The following is a 14337-nucleotide window of genomic DNA, read 5'->3' on the forward strand; positions in this document are numbered from 1 at the left end:
GTGGCGGGGGGGGGGGTGGGGGGGGGGGGGGGGGGGGGGGGGGGGGCGGCGGACTGCAGCCCGCAAGTGGGCCAGGACCAGCCGACAGAGGAGGGCGCGGCTGGGAAGGGGTGGTTCTTCTCGTTGGCTTTTTGCTGCCTGGCCATGTTCTCACAGCTGCGCACAGAAACCAAGGACAAACCCGGACGCACGAACACGGTGCAAGCATCTCGGGTCACATCTGATCGCTTCCCTCGTCTCCAGCTAGGCACACGGAGGCAAAGGATAAGAACAAAACCGGTCGCGGGAGAGGCACAGAGCGTGGCTGGACTGAGAGGAGGCTAGGAAATGTGGGGCTTTGTGCCACCTACCACAGTCCTCGCCGTGCTAGCGTTTATACAGCGTTTATGTGTGTACAGGATCTTAGACAGTATTTTTGGTAGTGCTAGCAATTGAACCAAAGGCCTTTCCAATGCTACTACAAGCACTCTAGCCCAGAGCTACAGCCTCAGCCGATATAAAATCTTAAATGTTTCTGCTTTCTCCTGTATTTTTTACTTGATTCTCAAAGTAACTATGTGCAAACGTTATTTTTATCTTCCACATTTTACAACTGAAGAAGCAAGACCAGCAAGAATTAAGAAATATTATGTACAAGTACCACCTCCCCACTGTGACTGCGATCATGACGTACCGCAAACATACACTCATAAAATAAATTTAAAAATAAGGTGAGAAAAGAGGAAGGAAGGAAGGAAGGAAGGAAGGAAGGAAGGAAGGAAAAAGAAAGAAAGAAAGAAAATCCCTTACCAAGAGCACACAGTTGGCTGACAACAGAAGGGGATTTCTGATAATGCCCATAAAAAGGGGAGAGGGGTGGGCCTTTCTTGCTTTGGTCATAGTTAATGTTTTCTCCCCTCCACCCCCATTTATAGGGTAAATATGGAAAACGTCAGAAAAACCAGGTGACAAAGAAATATGAGGTAAAGCTATTTATCTGTACATGGTGGTTGATAAGATGTAGAATAGGAGATTATTTGATTTCTGCTTTGTTTTCTAGGAATTGTCTAAACTTCTTCCATTGTACTCCTGCCTAGAGAAAAACACAAAAATATAATTACTATATCACTACAGCTATCAAGGAAACAATTTTTTTAAAAAGTCCTTGTCCTTGTACACAACACAGCAGCAACAGCAGCTAAAAAGAGATGAGGTCATGCTTAGTAGACAAATTGGCTAGAGTAATAATTCCTCTGGGCCGGGGACTTAGCTCAGTAGTACCACTGCCTGCCTCATAAGCACAAGATCCTGAGTTCAATCCAATAATAATAATCATTACATACCAGTAATAATAATAATTTATAATAATAGCCAAAATTGGGGGCACATGCTCCCAGTATACGTGAATATATACAGATGTAAATAAATGAGCATCTATATAAGTAGACACTTATATTTGCATTTTAAACCAAATTTTAGCACAAACATTTTAATAATTTGACCACTAAGTTTCTCATTGGATAATGTCATACTTCATTACTTTTCAAAATTTTTCATTTAATTTTAAGGGCATATTAGCTGGAAAAGATACCCAACAAAGAACAACGAGCACAATAAACACCCAGGGGAAGGCTCACCAGTATGATATTAGATGTTAGACTATATTTCAAACAGTCTTTAAAAAAAAACTGCCATATTCTTCTTTAGCAACACTAATAGAATTCACCCTTGAGCTAGTCAGCACAGTGTAAAATTATTTAACATCTCTTGAAATAACAGACTACATAATTCTCCCCACTATTTTGACTGTACCCAAACTAACTAGGTTAAATACAAAAAAAAATATATGCATTGAGAATACAACCAAACCAAAGATAGAATATTAAACAAGTTTTAAGAGATTCTGAACAAAAAGTAAAAATATTTCAACATGGATTAAACATCACTTAAGCAATTACTGACCTAATCAAAACCTTTATAAGAACCACCAAAATGCAGTACAATATTTTTTATTTAATTTACAGGAAGAATATATAAGTACAGAAAGAAAAAGCTTAGTGCTACTTACATTCATTTGAAAGCTCTGCTTTAAACAAATTTGATTCTCATCAGTATGAGCCCTATTTTTGTATCTGTGTGGAATTTATTGCTGTACCTGTTCCCCAAGTGTTCCCCAGCAGCCCTCTCCCATCTGTTGCTAACACCGGACCCCAACAGCTACACCTGCCCTTCCTGGCCTCGTTCTGAGACCAGAATGAGCACTTCTCCCACCCGCTTTTCCAGTCTGCTGTGCTGCTTTCATACCAGTTACATCACTCAGCACAGCCTGCCGGATCCGGCTGGTGTGTGTGTCCTACCTCACTGCCTGCAAAGAGAGTCCTGGGGGCATGGAGACCAGTTCATGTTCATCCTAGAAAGACTTTATGTATAGTAGGAGCTCAAAGAGTGGCTTTGTATTTAATAACAGAATTAACAGATTGCATGATTCAAATGCATTCCATAAGACATATTCAATGCCAAATTTGTTGCTCCTTAACATGATTGTTGAGATTCATTGGCTTCTTTGGAGGCACAGTTTTATGCTGGCCTCAGGGTAATAATGGTTCCCATTAATTGCCCGCCTAATGCCTGCCGACCATCGCACACATATGATTTCCAGTCTCTAGAATTACTTCGCAGAGCTGCAGATGAGGAAACCACGTTTCATGGGGTAACTTTTCCAAATCTGCATGACCATAGTGCCCCAACCTGGGGCAAGAAGCCAGGTCTGTCTGGTTCCTAAAACCACTGAACCACACCATCCTGATGTGTGTTTAAAATGCAGCTTTCTGTTTGCTGCTAAGCTGATGGTTATTCTGTGTTTTACAGCTCCCTTCAGCACCAGCAACCCCTCAAGAGGACCTGGTGGATGCCAAGTGCTTACTGAAGAAATACACACATCGGTCCTGCAGCAAAGTTTTCTGCCAGCCATGGGAGAAGTGTGTGGATGGGACCTGCATTTGCAAACTCCCCTATCAGTGCCCCAAGGATGGCACCTCCGTGTGTTCGACCAATGGGAAAAGCTTCCCAACTTACTGCCACCTAAAGAGTTTTGAATGCCTTCATCCAGAGGCAAAGTTTTTAAATAATGGAACATGCACAGCTGAAGGTAGAACAGGCTATTAAGTTATTTTGTGATCTAAGAAGGCCATTGTACACCAGCCTTTCTCTTAGGAAAGACCTTGGCCTTGAAATGCTCTACACCTCAATAGTAATCGAAGCAGTAACTGAAGAAATCGGGGTCACCTGAGTCCAGCCACGCACCCAGAGGGCCCAGCTCTGAGGCCCCACTGCTGCCTTTGGAGTTGTCCCAGGGCCACCCAGCTGGCTCAGAATCAGTGAGGAAGCCTTGGTAGCAGACTCATGCAGACACGAGGTCTGGGTGCGCTCAGCCTTTGGGTCCCAGCCCTGGGGTTTCTTCCAGCATCTTCCCTCCACCCCATCCCGCCTGCTAGGTTTAGATTCCTCCTCTGTGACAATGGAGACAAAGACAGGCTTCATCATCACAGGGTGGGTGTGAGGACTGAGTGACCATCCACGTGAGCGGAAAGTGGCCCTTGCCCCATAAGTACTCTTGAAGGAAATGCCTGCTGTTGTTTGTTAAAACCTTCATGGCCCTCAAAGTCATTTTGAAATGAGATATTTTATTGTTTTAAAGGCTCTTAAGTTCAACAGATTTTTTTAAAAAATGAATGCCTGAATATTGTTCATTCTTTTTCCTTTAGGAGAATTTAGTGTTTCCTTCAGTGATAAAAGTTCAGATTCAAGGGGAATTGTTACAGTAAAACTTGTGGGCCAAGATAAGAAAATGTTCATCTGTAAAAACAACTGGGGCATGGTGGAAGCCAACGTGGCCTGCTTTGACCTGGGATTTCAACAGTGAGTGCCGGACCAGGGGCTTCTCGCAGGCTGGAGTGCATTGTTCCAACCCAACTGCTGGCTTTCAGGTTACCTAAACTCTCTGTCCCGCAGCTCCCTGCTATATAACCTGCCGTGTAACTCCCAGCCTCAGAGCATTGTTATGAGGATTAAGTGCAGAGTTGGCTCAAGTGTGGGGCTGACCCTTTGGCGACTTTGAGGGTGTCAGGAACATGTGTTCCCCTCTCTCTCTACTCGGCTATTATTACTTCCACTTTTCCACAGCTAATGTTACTCACGCCTTTCCTTGTTTGGCCTTGTTCAACTTTGCTCAGGTTTGTCTATCTGTCTGTTTGTTTGTTTGTTTGTTTTTGGTACTGGGGATCAAACTCAGGTCTTTGCACTTGCAAGGCAGGCAGCGGAACCACTGAGCTAAATCCCCAGCCCTGGTTTGTCTATCTGAGTAGTCTTTTTTATTCTTATATTTTGCAGTGGTCCTTGTTTCTTTATTTTCTACTTGCTCAATCATTGCTGTTATCTTCAATTCTCCCTCTTTCTTCCCTGGTATATTTTTTCTAATTCCTGGAATCAAAGTCTTAACTGGATCCTTTTCGATTTTTCTTACTTTCCTAACATAAACATTTTGGGTGCCCATTTCTGTGTAGGTAACGCTTCATCTGGTTGCCACAAATTCCCTAAGTGATGTTTTAGTTATTATTCGGTTCAAAATGCAATTTTTTAGATCTATTTGCAATTTAGAAGGTTTTTTGTACTTTCCAAATGAACACATTAGCTTACTGTTAGTTAACTTTTTGCCACTGATTTCCTATCTCATGCCACTGATGTCAGAGAATGACAAGTTTTTAAAGTGTGTGGACATTTGTTTTGCACTGAGTGCTTTCTAAATACCTTCTGTACATGGTTCTATAATGTTAACTATTAGAATAAGTGAAGTTGTTAACTCTTTTGTTCACAATCTTTTCCCATATCTTTACTTTCATCTTTTTGTATCTTCCTGTTATGTGTGCGCTGTGTTACAGAGAGCGTTTTTTAAATCCAATAAGCCAGTCATTGTTAAATGAAGCATTTAGCCCATTTGACCTTATTGTGATTACTTTGCATTATTGACTTTATTTTCCTCATCTTACTTTGGACTTATTATTTGCCCTACTTATTCTGTGCTCTGCTCCCTCCTCTAATTTCTGTTAAAGTAATCAATTTTTAAAAGATCTTTCCCCTTAGCCGGGGACTTAGCTTAGTGGTTCCTCTGCCTGCCATGCAAGCACAAGGACCTGAGTTCGATCCCTGGTACCACAAAAACAAACAAACAAACAAATAACAAAACTTTCCCCTTGTCCTCCTCCAGGTGAGTCCGTCCACAGTGATTATTTTAGTTAATCTTGTACAACCTAGCGAAGTAGATATATTCCCTTTTGCAGTTGAAAATACTAAGGCAGAGAGACTGTAACCTGATTTGCAGAGCATTTATAGATTTACAGAAAATGAGAGGAAATCACTCTATGCATTTACCTCCTACAGTACGATGATTAACTGCAACTGCTAATTTTTTTACCATCACGTTTCATTATTCTGCTTCCAGAGGCGCCCTTGATACTCAGGGAAGGTTTTATTACTCTGAAGATCTCCAGATAAACTCCACAGAATGCTTGCAGGTGCGCTGTCATGGATTCGAGACCTCTTTGGCCGAGTGCGCGTTCTCCAAGCAGAGCGCTCCAGGTTACCGGGGGCTGGCCGGCGTGCTGTGTTACGCTCCAGATGCAGGTTGGTGGAGCCCTGGCCTGGTATTTTCCCTCTCTGCTTATTTCACACCACAGCGATGATAACAAATGTTTGGCACTCAGGAGTCAGCCAGAGGTGGTGACAGGGGCTGTACCGTGTCTAGGGTCTTAGAGCCTACGTTGGTGATTTTCCCTATTGTTCCTTCTTGGGCATCCGTTTTTCTTTCGGTTTTTATTTTTCTTGATCCACCTGATTACGTCTATCACGGGAAGCTGGCGCCTGCACATGCACATCTTCATATTTTTTTACATCCCTTTCTCCTCCCCTTCCTCAGCCTCTCCTTAGCGTTCCAGCCTAGGTAATTCCCTTCACGGTGCTCGGTGGCCACCCCAGCGGTTCCCCCGCAGTCTTTGTCACTTTCTCGCTCCGTCTTGACATTGGAATAATCCAGCCCTGTGTGTGATGTGAAAAGCAAGGCAATGGCTCCCTTTCCAAAGCCTTAAAAAAACAAATAGGACCATGAACATATTAATGTCCCTCCCCAATATTCGGGCACGGGTGGGTTGGTAGAGAGGCTGAGAGGAACGGACAAGGGCCAGGTGAGCCCCTGTCGGCGAATGGTCCCGGCTCCAGGACCCCATTCCGGGGGCTGGAGACCTTCAGCGTCGGACCTGGTTCTCAGCGTGAGCGAAAGGGGCACCTGCACGCGGCAGCTTCCACCTTCTTTTTCCTTGTCAGTTGCATAGTCCGTGGTGGTTCTACCAACATTCACACCACTGTATCAGTGTCTGACTTTATCTTAAGGAGCCCGTCGCCCTAAAAATGCGATAAGAAGGTCACGCACAAGTCCGTCACTAAACTGCACCCACATGACTCCTGTTTTACAGATCTCCCAGCAAGGGAGTCCTTTCGCTGTGTCAATGGGAAGCACGTTCCTCTCGCCAGAGCCTGCAACGGGGTCAACGACTGTGGGGACCAAAGTGACGAGCTGTGCTGTAAAGGTAGACATTCCCCCGACTTTCACCTCCCCAAGCACAGGCCTCCAGCTTCAACAGAAACGCGTGCTGTCGGCCTCACGAGTCCACCTCATTTCCTTTTAAGAACTGGAAAACCTCTCCCTGCTTGTGTTCGCACAGGGTGCCAGCGCGGAAGTCTCCTCTGCAAGTCAGGTGTTTGCATTCCAAACCAGCACCAATGCAACGGTGAGGTGGACTGCATCACAGGAGAGGATGAAGTCGGCTGCGAAGGTAACTGAAAGCCCTAGCTGGGCATGGTGATGCAGGCCTGTAATCCGAGCACTCTGGGAGGCCGAGGCAGGAAGATTACAAGTTTGAGGCCAGCCTGAGCCTATTAGTGACTCAGGGAGATCTTGTCTCAAAATTTTAAAAAGGGCTGGGGATGCTACTCAGTGCAAAAGCCCTGAATTCAATCCCCAATAATGCCAAAACTTTTTTTAATTAAAAAAAAAGGATTGTTTCAAGATGACTTTTTTTTTATTATTAAATCCAGGAATTCTGAAATTTTCTGAGGTACATTGTAAACTTAATTGATCATAGCCGAGTGTAGCAGTAGGAATATTAATGAGGAGGCATTTTTTAAAGGATGGGCTTTTCACCTTACATGTTAATCTACTCAATATCTGGTTGTTATTTCAGGCTATTTTTAAATTTTCTCACATACAAAAACAAGGCAAACTGTCAGAACGACCCTACACGCCCACCTTCCAATGCCATACTTGCTGACATGTCAATGATTCTGTTCATCTTCCAGCTGTTTGCTTGTAGGAGTATTTTACAGTAATTTTCAGAAACCAGGGCGCTTCTTTGTGCACCTCAAATGACAGAAACACCGTGTGTGTAAAATCGTTCTCTCATTGGTACTAACTCTCTAGTGAGAGTCATTTAATGGCAGGCTTGTTCCAATTTCCCTTCCTCAAAAATGTCTTTTTCAAGTTAATATGTTCAAAGAATGATTCAAAAGAACCCAAATGTTGCATTTGCTTATGTTTTAACATCTCTTTTATTCTTTTATTCCCATCTCAAATTTTTCCATGCCATTTTTAAGAGATGGGCACAGAGCCTTTTAAAAACCTGTTTCGTAGTAGTGCATATTAATTTTGCAAAATATCAGGCTTCACTGTGGTATTTCCATACTCACACGTAACCTGTCTTGGTCACGTCCATCCCCCCATCGCCACCCTCACACCATGATATGGCTGTGTCTAGATGTCCCCCAAAGCCCCACGTGGTCATAGGTGGCTGGATTAGTATGTGTGATTCTGGGATTTATGGTGCCTTGCCCTGGGTGTGGGTGGCACCACCCAAAAGACAGATGGGTGGAATATAAAGGGAAAAAAGAAGCTGCTTTGCTGCCTTCTGCCCACCATGAACTTTTTCTCCCCTGCAATGCCTCTCTGCCTTGGAGCCAGCTGAGTAGGGACTGAAACCTCCACAAACGGAGCCAAAATAAGCCTTTTGCTCCTTTAACTTCATGTGTTGGGTATTTTGTCTCAACAATGAGAAAAAACAGACATACTATGTTCACCTTCCTCTTGTCTAATAATAGTCTCCACACAGTCCTTTATATCATCTTTGGCTCTTTTTGTTTGTTTTGCTTTTTTCTTTGTAGACTCTACATTTTATGGAAAACATATAATACTTGTCTTTCTGGTTCTCGCTTATTTGCTTCTCATGATGATCTCCAGTTCATTCATTTTCCTGCAAATGATATCATTTTGTTCTTTATGGCTGAATGACATACACTATAACACTGTGTATTTAAACTATATTTTCTTTATCCATTCATCCATGGATGGGCAGCTAGAGTGGCTCGTGTCTTGGCTACTGTGAATTGGGCCACAGTAAACACAGGTGTGTAGGTGTTTCAGAGCATGCTGAATGCAATTCCTTTGAGCGCATGCCAAGGAGAGGTGTAGCTGGGCCACATGGCAGTTATATTTTTAGTTTCTCAGTATTTTCTTTCCTTGTTCTGTACTCTTAGCATTTTAACTACGATCTAACATGATGGGGGGCTCTTTTCTGGTCATGACTATTTGAGCTTCTAAATATTTCCCACAATTTGAGAAGGTTTTTGCTATTATTTCATAAAATAAAATTTTTATGCCCTTAGGGTGTACCTTGGTGCCCTCTTCTACATCAAAAATTTCTTAAATTTTGTCTTATAACTGTGTTAGATTTCTTTAAAATTTCTTGCTTTTTCCTTTATTATTGTCTCAGTGAGTGTGACTAGTCTTGTTTTTGAGCCCTAAAAGTCTGTCTCTGGTTGACACAGTCTATTTGTGAGGCTTTCCGCTGAGTTTTCTATTTGACTCATGGAGCTTTCCATTTCCAAGACTTGTTTGGTTCTTTCTCAGAATCTCTACTTTTGTGTAATCCCTCTGACATATCCTGCATTTTCTTCCTTTATTCATTTAGCTGTTCGTTTGTATCCTTTGAAATCATATTTTTTTATGGTGAATGCTGCTGCTGAGTGCCATCAAACAGAAAAGCAGCTTCATAAAAATGCATCCCATCCCCCTTAGTCACTGGCTCTGGCACCCTGAGACTCCCGGCTCTTCTCCAAAGTCAAAATGACCACGGAAGGTCAATGCCTTCAGTCCATTCAGGACATGAGGGCAGCCAGGACAGCGCAGTAAAGACCCTCAGGAAAGAGGACTCCAGAGCTGCTGCAGGAAGTGGCGAGGACGATGGGATGAGTGTGCTCCAGCGAGTTCTGCTGGTATTCATGGCAATACATCTTTTGCTGTCATAAATTTTTTAAAATGTAAATATCCACTGTGTTTTCCTATCGCGCCACATATGTTCTGCAGAGGGAAAGGGGGAAAAGCTCTGGCAACCGGGACAGAGGTGACAGGGAAACGGGCAATTGAGAGAAAAGTCTCAGGGTGGTCCGCACAGCCAGCCCCTGCTAGGAGATGGCCCGTACTGGGCCTGGTGACCTCCGAGGGGCAGCAGCATGAGCCCCGGGAGAAGCCCCAGGCGAGCAGGGGGAACTGAACCGAGCCTCTGCTGGCCAGGCGGCCTCAGCCTGGGTAGAGGACTGGAGAGAACTGGGCACTGGGGACCCAGAGCTGGGCAGCAGCATCTCCCTGTGTGGCTTTGGAGGGCTGAGGTGGCTGGCTGGACAGCACCTTTCACCACCACCAAACTCAGGGCACACCTGCCACTGCCAGGAAGGCCCTGCCGAGCTGCCGAGCCGGTGGGAGAGTTACCAGGGACCCAGTCCCAGGGACCCACCTATGAGCAGATGAGGCATTTGAGGCACATCAAGGCATAAGCCATAACAACCAATGAATTCAATATAAAACCACACCTGATAAAGACACAGAAGAGGACTCCAGAGCTGTTTCAGAAAGTGGCAAGAGAGACAGGATGAGCGCTCACGTGAGGGGGAGGAACTCACGCCAGTGTGTCGTTTCCTGGAACAGAAACTTTAAAATGCACCTTCAGCACGCCTTTCTCTGAGCCCTCCCGCGCCTCCTTTCTAACTCGGCCTTCTCACTCCCAGGGTCACATGTGGGGCGCTCCGCCTCCTCCACCTTGTCCAGGGCCTCCCAGGACGGGCTCCTACGAAAAGGTAGGAGGTCGTGCCAGCACCTGCTCCGTCCCTCTGTGCTGCTCCTTGTCTGAGCTTGCCTCACTTTTCCTCCTCCACAGTTAAAACTTTGAAAACAGAACCCAATCGTTTTCATGTCCCAGATGTCCCGGGACAAGTGCCTCCCACCGACTAAACACTGAGGGATGGATGATTCCATTTTGTCGTTGCTCAAAACAGCAGCACTGGACTGGCTGAAACTGTGCTTAATTTTCCACTGATACCAGTTCTTAAACCAAATGATACACTTTCTCTGGATTTCAAATTGTATCATTTGTTTTAAAGGTCTAAGAGCAGCTGAGAAAAATGCCTGTTTGTGAAATTAAGTTTAATCTCAGTAAAGAGAGGAAGAAAGACCAATTTTTCAGGAAGGAGACAGAAAAAGTGCGAATGGATTAATCTCACTTTTTCAATGTTTCAGTATTTTGGGCTTTTTAAAAATGTCTCCCCCGCTTCCTCCCTCTCTCTCTCCATCCATTTAAAACTCTAAAGTTTAAGCATAGAAACTCCGCTACGACAGAAAAAGCCTTTTTTCATACAGAAACGTGCTCAGTCCATGGTCACCGTTGCCTCGGTGCCCCCTTCTCACGTTGGGTTCTAGCTTCCACGTGTCAGTGATGATTCCTGACTCTCCCCTCTGAGAAGGAGGGAGGGAGGGAGTGGAGGTGTAGCATTAATGCATTTATCGGCTCTGCTTTCAATGGCCAGCCGAGCATCACTACATGAAGGCGGCTTGGATGATATCTTGATTGCACTTATCTTTTATAAGCCCTTCTTTTATCACGTAAGTTAAAAGTAGTTACACATTCTATGTAAGTATATAGTAAGTTTGCCATTGATATATGTTCAGATGTATCTAAAATACTGATAATCTCTTTCTAAAATTTAAGTTTAAATGATTCCCTTTGCTGTAATAAATTCGGTATGTGTTTAAAGGCAAGATGAAAAAATTTTATCTCCTAACAAAATTCAAACTAAGTTGGCAAACAGTTCATAGTTTCCTTCTCTTTTGGTAACTATGAATTTTAAGTTGTGATGCTCCTTCTAAAATTATCACTTAAGTATATTTTATTGAAGTGAAAATGATTTCTTTGCTGTATTGAGCTTTTCTTTTCCCTTTAGGAGCTGGACACCCTGAGGTTCAAGGTAAGTTTATTTTTATCATAGAAAACTTACATATGAAAACCAAGGTGCTCTCGCTTTTGTGACGTGTGTAGCAATATGGTGTAGCACTTTCTTTGACTAAAAATGTTTAAACTGCCTTGCAATGGAGTCTCAAGGCAAAAAATTTTGCTAGTATCTCAGGATACAGAGTAACTGAAACAAAACTGGAGACCCACTGCGCCCTTATATGTCCATGTAACTGATTCTGAGCGTGGTCGCAGCGTGGCGTGTGGGACCGAAAACGGCACCCGAGCAACAGTTCGGGCAGAGACCTCCGTCCAGCAGGGCAAACCCAGGCTACACTCCCATCCACCGCCTGCCGACACCGTCTACCTCTGCTAAACACCTCCCTCTCCGATTGCTTCTCAAAACCCAGGCAGCTCCTGGGAGTTTGCCACCGGAGGAACTATAGCATGTCTTCTTATTGACTTGCGTTAGCAGGTGTCCCAAATCTCCAGCTGTTCGGGGCCACCCTTTCCAGAGTTACTCGTAACTGGGACTCGAGGTCCCAGCCCACACCCTGCCCAAAGTTCGCAGTCCTCATCAGAACCGGGCCTTCCTGGGGGACTAACTAGCTGAGATCACGCCTCCCTAAACGTCTGTCCTCAGTTCATCCTTGTGCCCCTGTCACTCCTCATTCTGCGCCCTGCAGCAGCCATCCCCTCTCACCCCGCGAGTATTCCTTTCCTGCTTTCCTTTCTTCTTTCGCGGGTTTGGGTCTCGGCAGCAGGGATGCGTGAACGATGCTCCTCGGTTCCCCGTGCTTGACCGTCACCAGCTCCTGTGCCCTCTTCTCCTCTTTGTCCCTGGCCCTCTCGCCCTCCTCCCCAGCTGAGCGATGCTCTTGGAGCCATTCAAAGCGCCCCTCGTCTTGTTCGTGAGCACTGTTTCGCGAGCACGCGTTTTTAGTTCGCATAGCATTGCTGTGGATCTCATTTTTCGTCCCCCGCCTTTCTTTTCAAAAGCAATATGTTTTTAAAGTTTTTCCAAGCCGCTGTGTGTCCATCCACCCGTGGCTCCTAACCACCGTATGAAACAGCGCACCGTGCTGTCTTTCGCAAGTGACCCTCCCCACTTTCTCCACAATGTACTGGGCCCACAGTCACCCGAGGAAGCACGACCTCTGCCTTAGATGTGGGAGAACCTCTGTGGCACATTCCGCTGGGCCAGGGAGACTTGAGCTTGTGCGTCTGTGTCTCCTTAACTACGAGCGCTTGCATGTTCGCTGGCAGAGCTGCTCGGTACCAGTCCGAATTTCCCCACCGGTGATGCCTGCGAGCTCTCCCACCCTCACCAACACCTAGCATTATACAGCTTCCTAATTTTGCTCAGCTCTGACTTCCAAGTGATGGCATTGCTTATTTACTTGATTTTTTAAATAATAACCAATGACTTAAATCCACACCAGCCTTTCTGGTTTCCTCTTCTTTTTCTGTCAGCTCACTAGTTCAAATTTCTTTCATGAGTTCATAATCTTTGCTTAACTCCAGGCTTCTTTCATTGCAGGCTTCTTCCTTACTGACCTTCAGGGTCCCCTTTATGCTGTAGATATTAATTTATTGTTGGTTTTAGACATTACAAATATGTGCTTCCTTTCTGTCTCTGCCCACCTGTTTATCAGCAGTGACATTTCTGTCACTGTGGTTGGGGTTGAATAGATATCCTCCGTCTCTGTACAACCAGGACAACAGCTGTTTCCTCACGGTCGTGCCCTTGGAGATCTGTGCTGTGTTCTAGTCTCAGCCTCCGGACTCCCCCTACTTCCCTTTGAAGTCTCTGACCAGGAGATGCTTTTGTGAAAAGTCCTGAGCAGCCTCTCTTGTCCCAGAGAACTGTGTGAGGTCCCAGAGAGAACAGGGGAGCTCCAGGAACAAAGTCTGCCATTGCTGCAGCAGAGTGAGGTTGCCCTTCTGGGCTCTGCTGTCCCCTGCCTGGTCCTCGGGCAAAGCTGAGTGACACATTGGTGGGAATCTGCCTCCAAGTGCCCAGGTCAGAGAAATCACGACGCTGTCCAGGGAGGGCAGCGTTCTAGCACAGGAGAGTAAAGATGGAAAACAGTCCTGTGTAAATTTCAAGCAGAGCTCTGAGTAAGGGAGGGAGGCTTTGTTCTTTTCCTGACTACTGCATCCCAGATGCCTAGCGTTAGCCGCAGCCGGTACGGAAGCCATTGCGATGCTGTGTGCGCGACCCGAAGAGGGCCTAAGGTGAAAGCAGCCTCTCCGGGCCAGCTCTGCCTTCGGCTGGTCAGCGACAGTCATGGCTCCCAGCCTTGTGGGAAGGCCTCGGGCGTGTAGAGCTGAGAGAGACTCTCCCCTGATGGGTGCGTTTACACAGCTGGGCACTGGACCTGCGGCACCAAGGCCGTTGTCTCTCACTGTCACCAGCAGACATCCCTGGTTTGGGCCAGCGAGAGTTCTACAGAGTTTGTCTGGAGCCTTTCCAATTACCCAGCTAGAGAAATGAAAGCAGATGCCGGGTTTGGGGTCTTTCTACAGTTCTTTCAAAAGGAAAGACAAGCTGGGTATGCTGGAGCAGGTCTGTAGTCCCAGCACTCTAGAAGGCTGAGGCAGGAGGGTCACATTCCAGCCCAGCTTAGACAAATTAGCAATTTAGGGAGGCCCTGTTTCAAAATGGAAAATAAGAAAGTCTGGGAATATAACTGAGTGTGAACACCTTGGGTTCAATTCCCAGAGCTTCAAAAGAAAAAAAGGAAAGGAAAGACAAATTTCTAATGCAAAATTATTATTGAAGTGTCTTTAATGATTTCATTATCTCTATAATGATTTAATTATCTCTAAAAACATAACTTTAAACATTGGAACTTTCTGTTTTATCATAGAAGAAACAGAAATTTTGGCTGCAGATATGGACACAGGTAGGTTTACCATATAATTTTTTGCTGGTGGTTCCACTGGTTTAAGTTTTCATTTTAATGTCATGCAT

At 45.1% G+C, this 14337-nt stretch overlaps 1 protein-coding gene across 2 annotated transcripts in view; it reads left to right on the forward strand.

Annotated features, from left to right (window-relative positions):
* Cfi (complement factor I) overlaps positions 1-14337 on the forward strand; it is a 36869-nt gene that overhangs the window by 13394 nt on the left and 9138 nt on the right. The window contains exons 2-10 of one of the 2 annotated variants that reach the window (XM_010641521.3): positions 915-962; positions 2848-3127; positions 3744-3897; positions 5477-5658; positions 6504-6617; positions 6753-6863; positions 10144-10212; positions 11353-11376; positions 14234-14269. In XM_010641521.3, coding sequence (XP_010639823.1) covers positions 915-962; positions 2848-3127; positions 3744-3897; positions 5477-5658; positions 6504-6617; positions 6753-6863; positions 10144-10212; positions 11353-11376; positions 14234-14269 — 1018 coding nt within the window. The remainder of the gene's footprint in view (positions 1-914; positions 963-2847; positions 3128-3743; positions 3898-5476; positions 5659-6503; positions 6618-6752; positions 6864-10143; positions 10213-11352; positions 11377-14233; positions 14270-14337) is intronic. The other variant, XM_010641522.3, reaches the window with a different exon arrangement.

Source organism: Fukomys damarensis, unplaced genomic scaffold (genome assembly GCF_012274545.1).
Source record: "Fukomys damarensis isolate Sample0158 unplaced genomic scaffold, DMR_v1.0_HiC HiC_scaffold_25, whole genome shotgun sequence".
Lineage (NCBI taxonomy): Eukaryota > Metazoa > Chordata > Mammalia > Rodentia > Bathyergidae > Fukomys > Fukomys damarensis.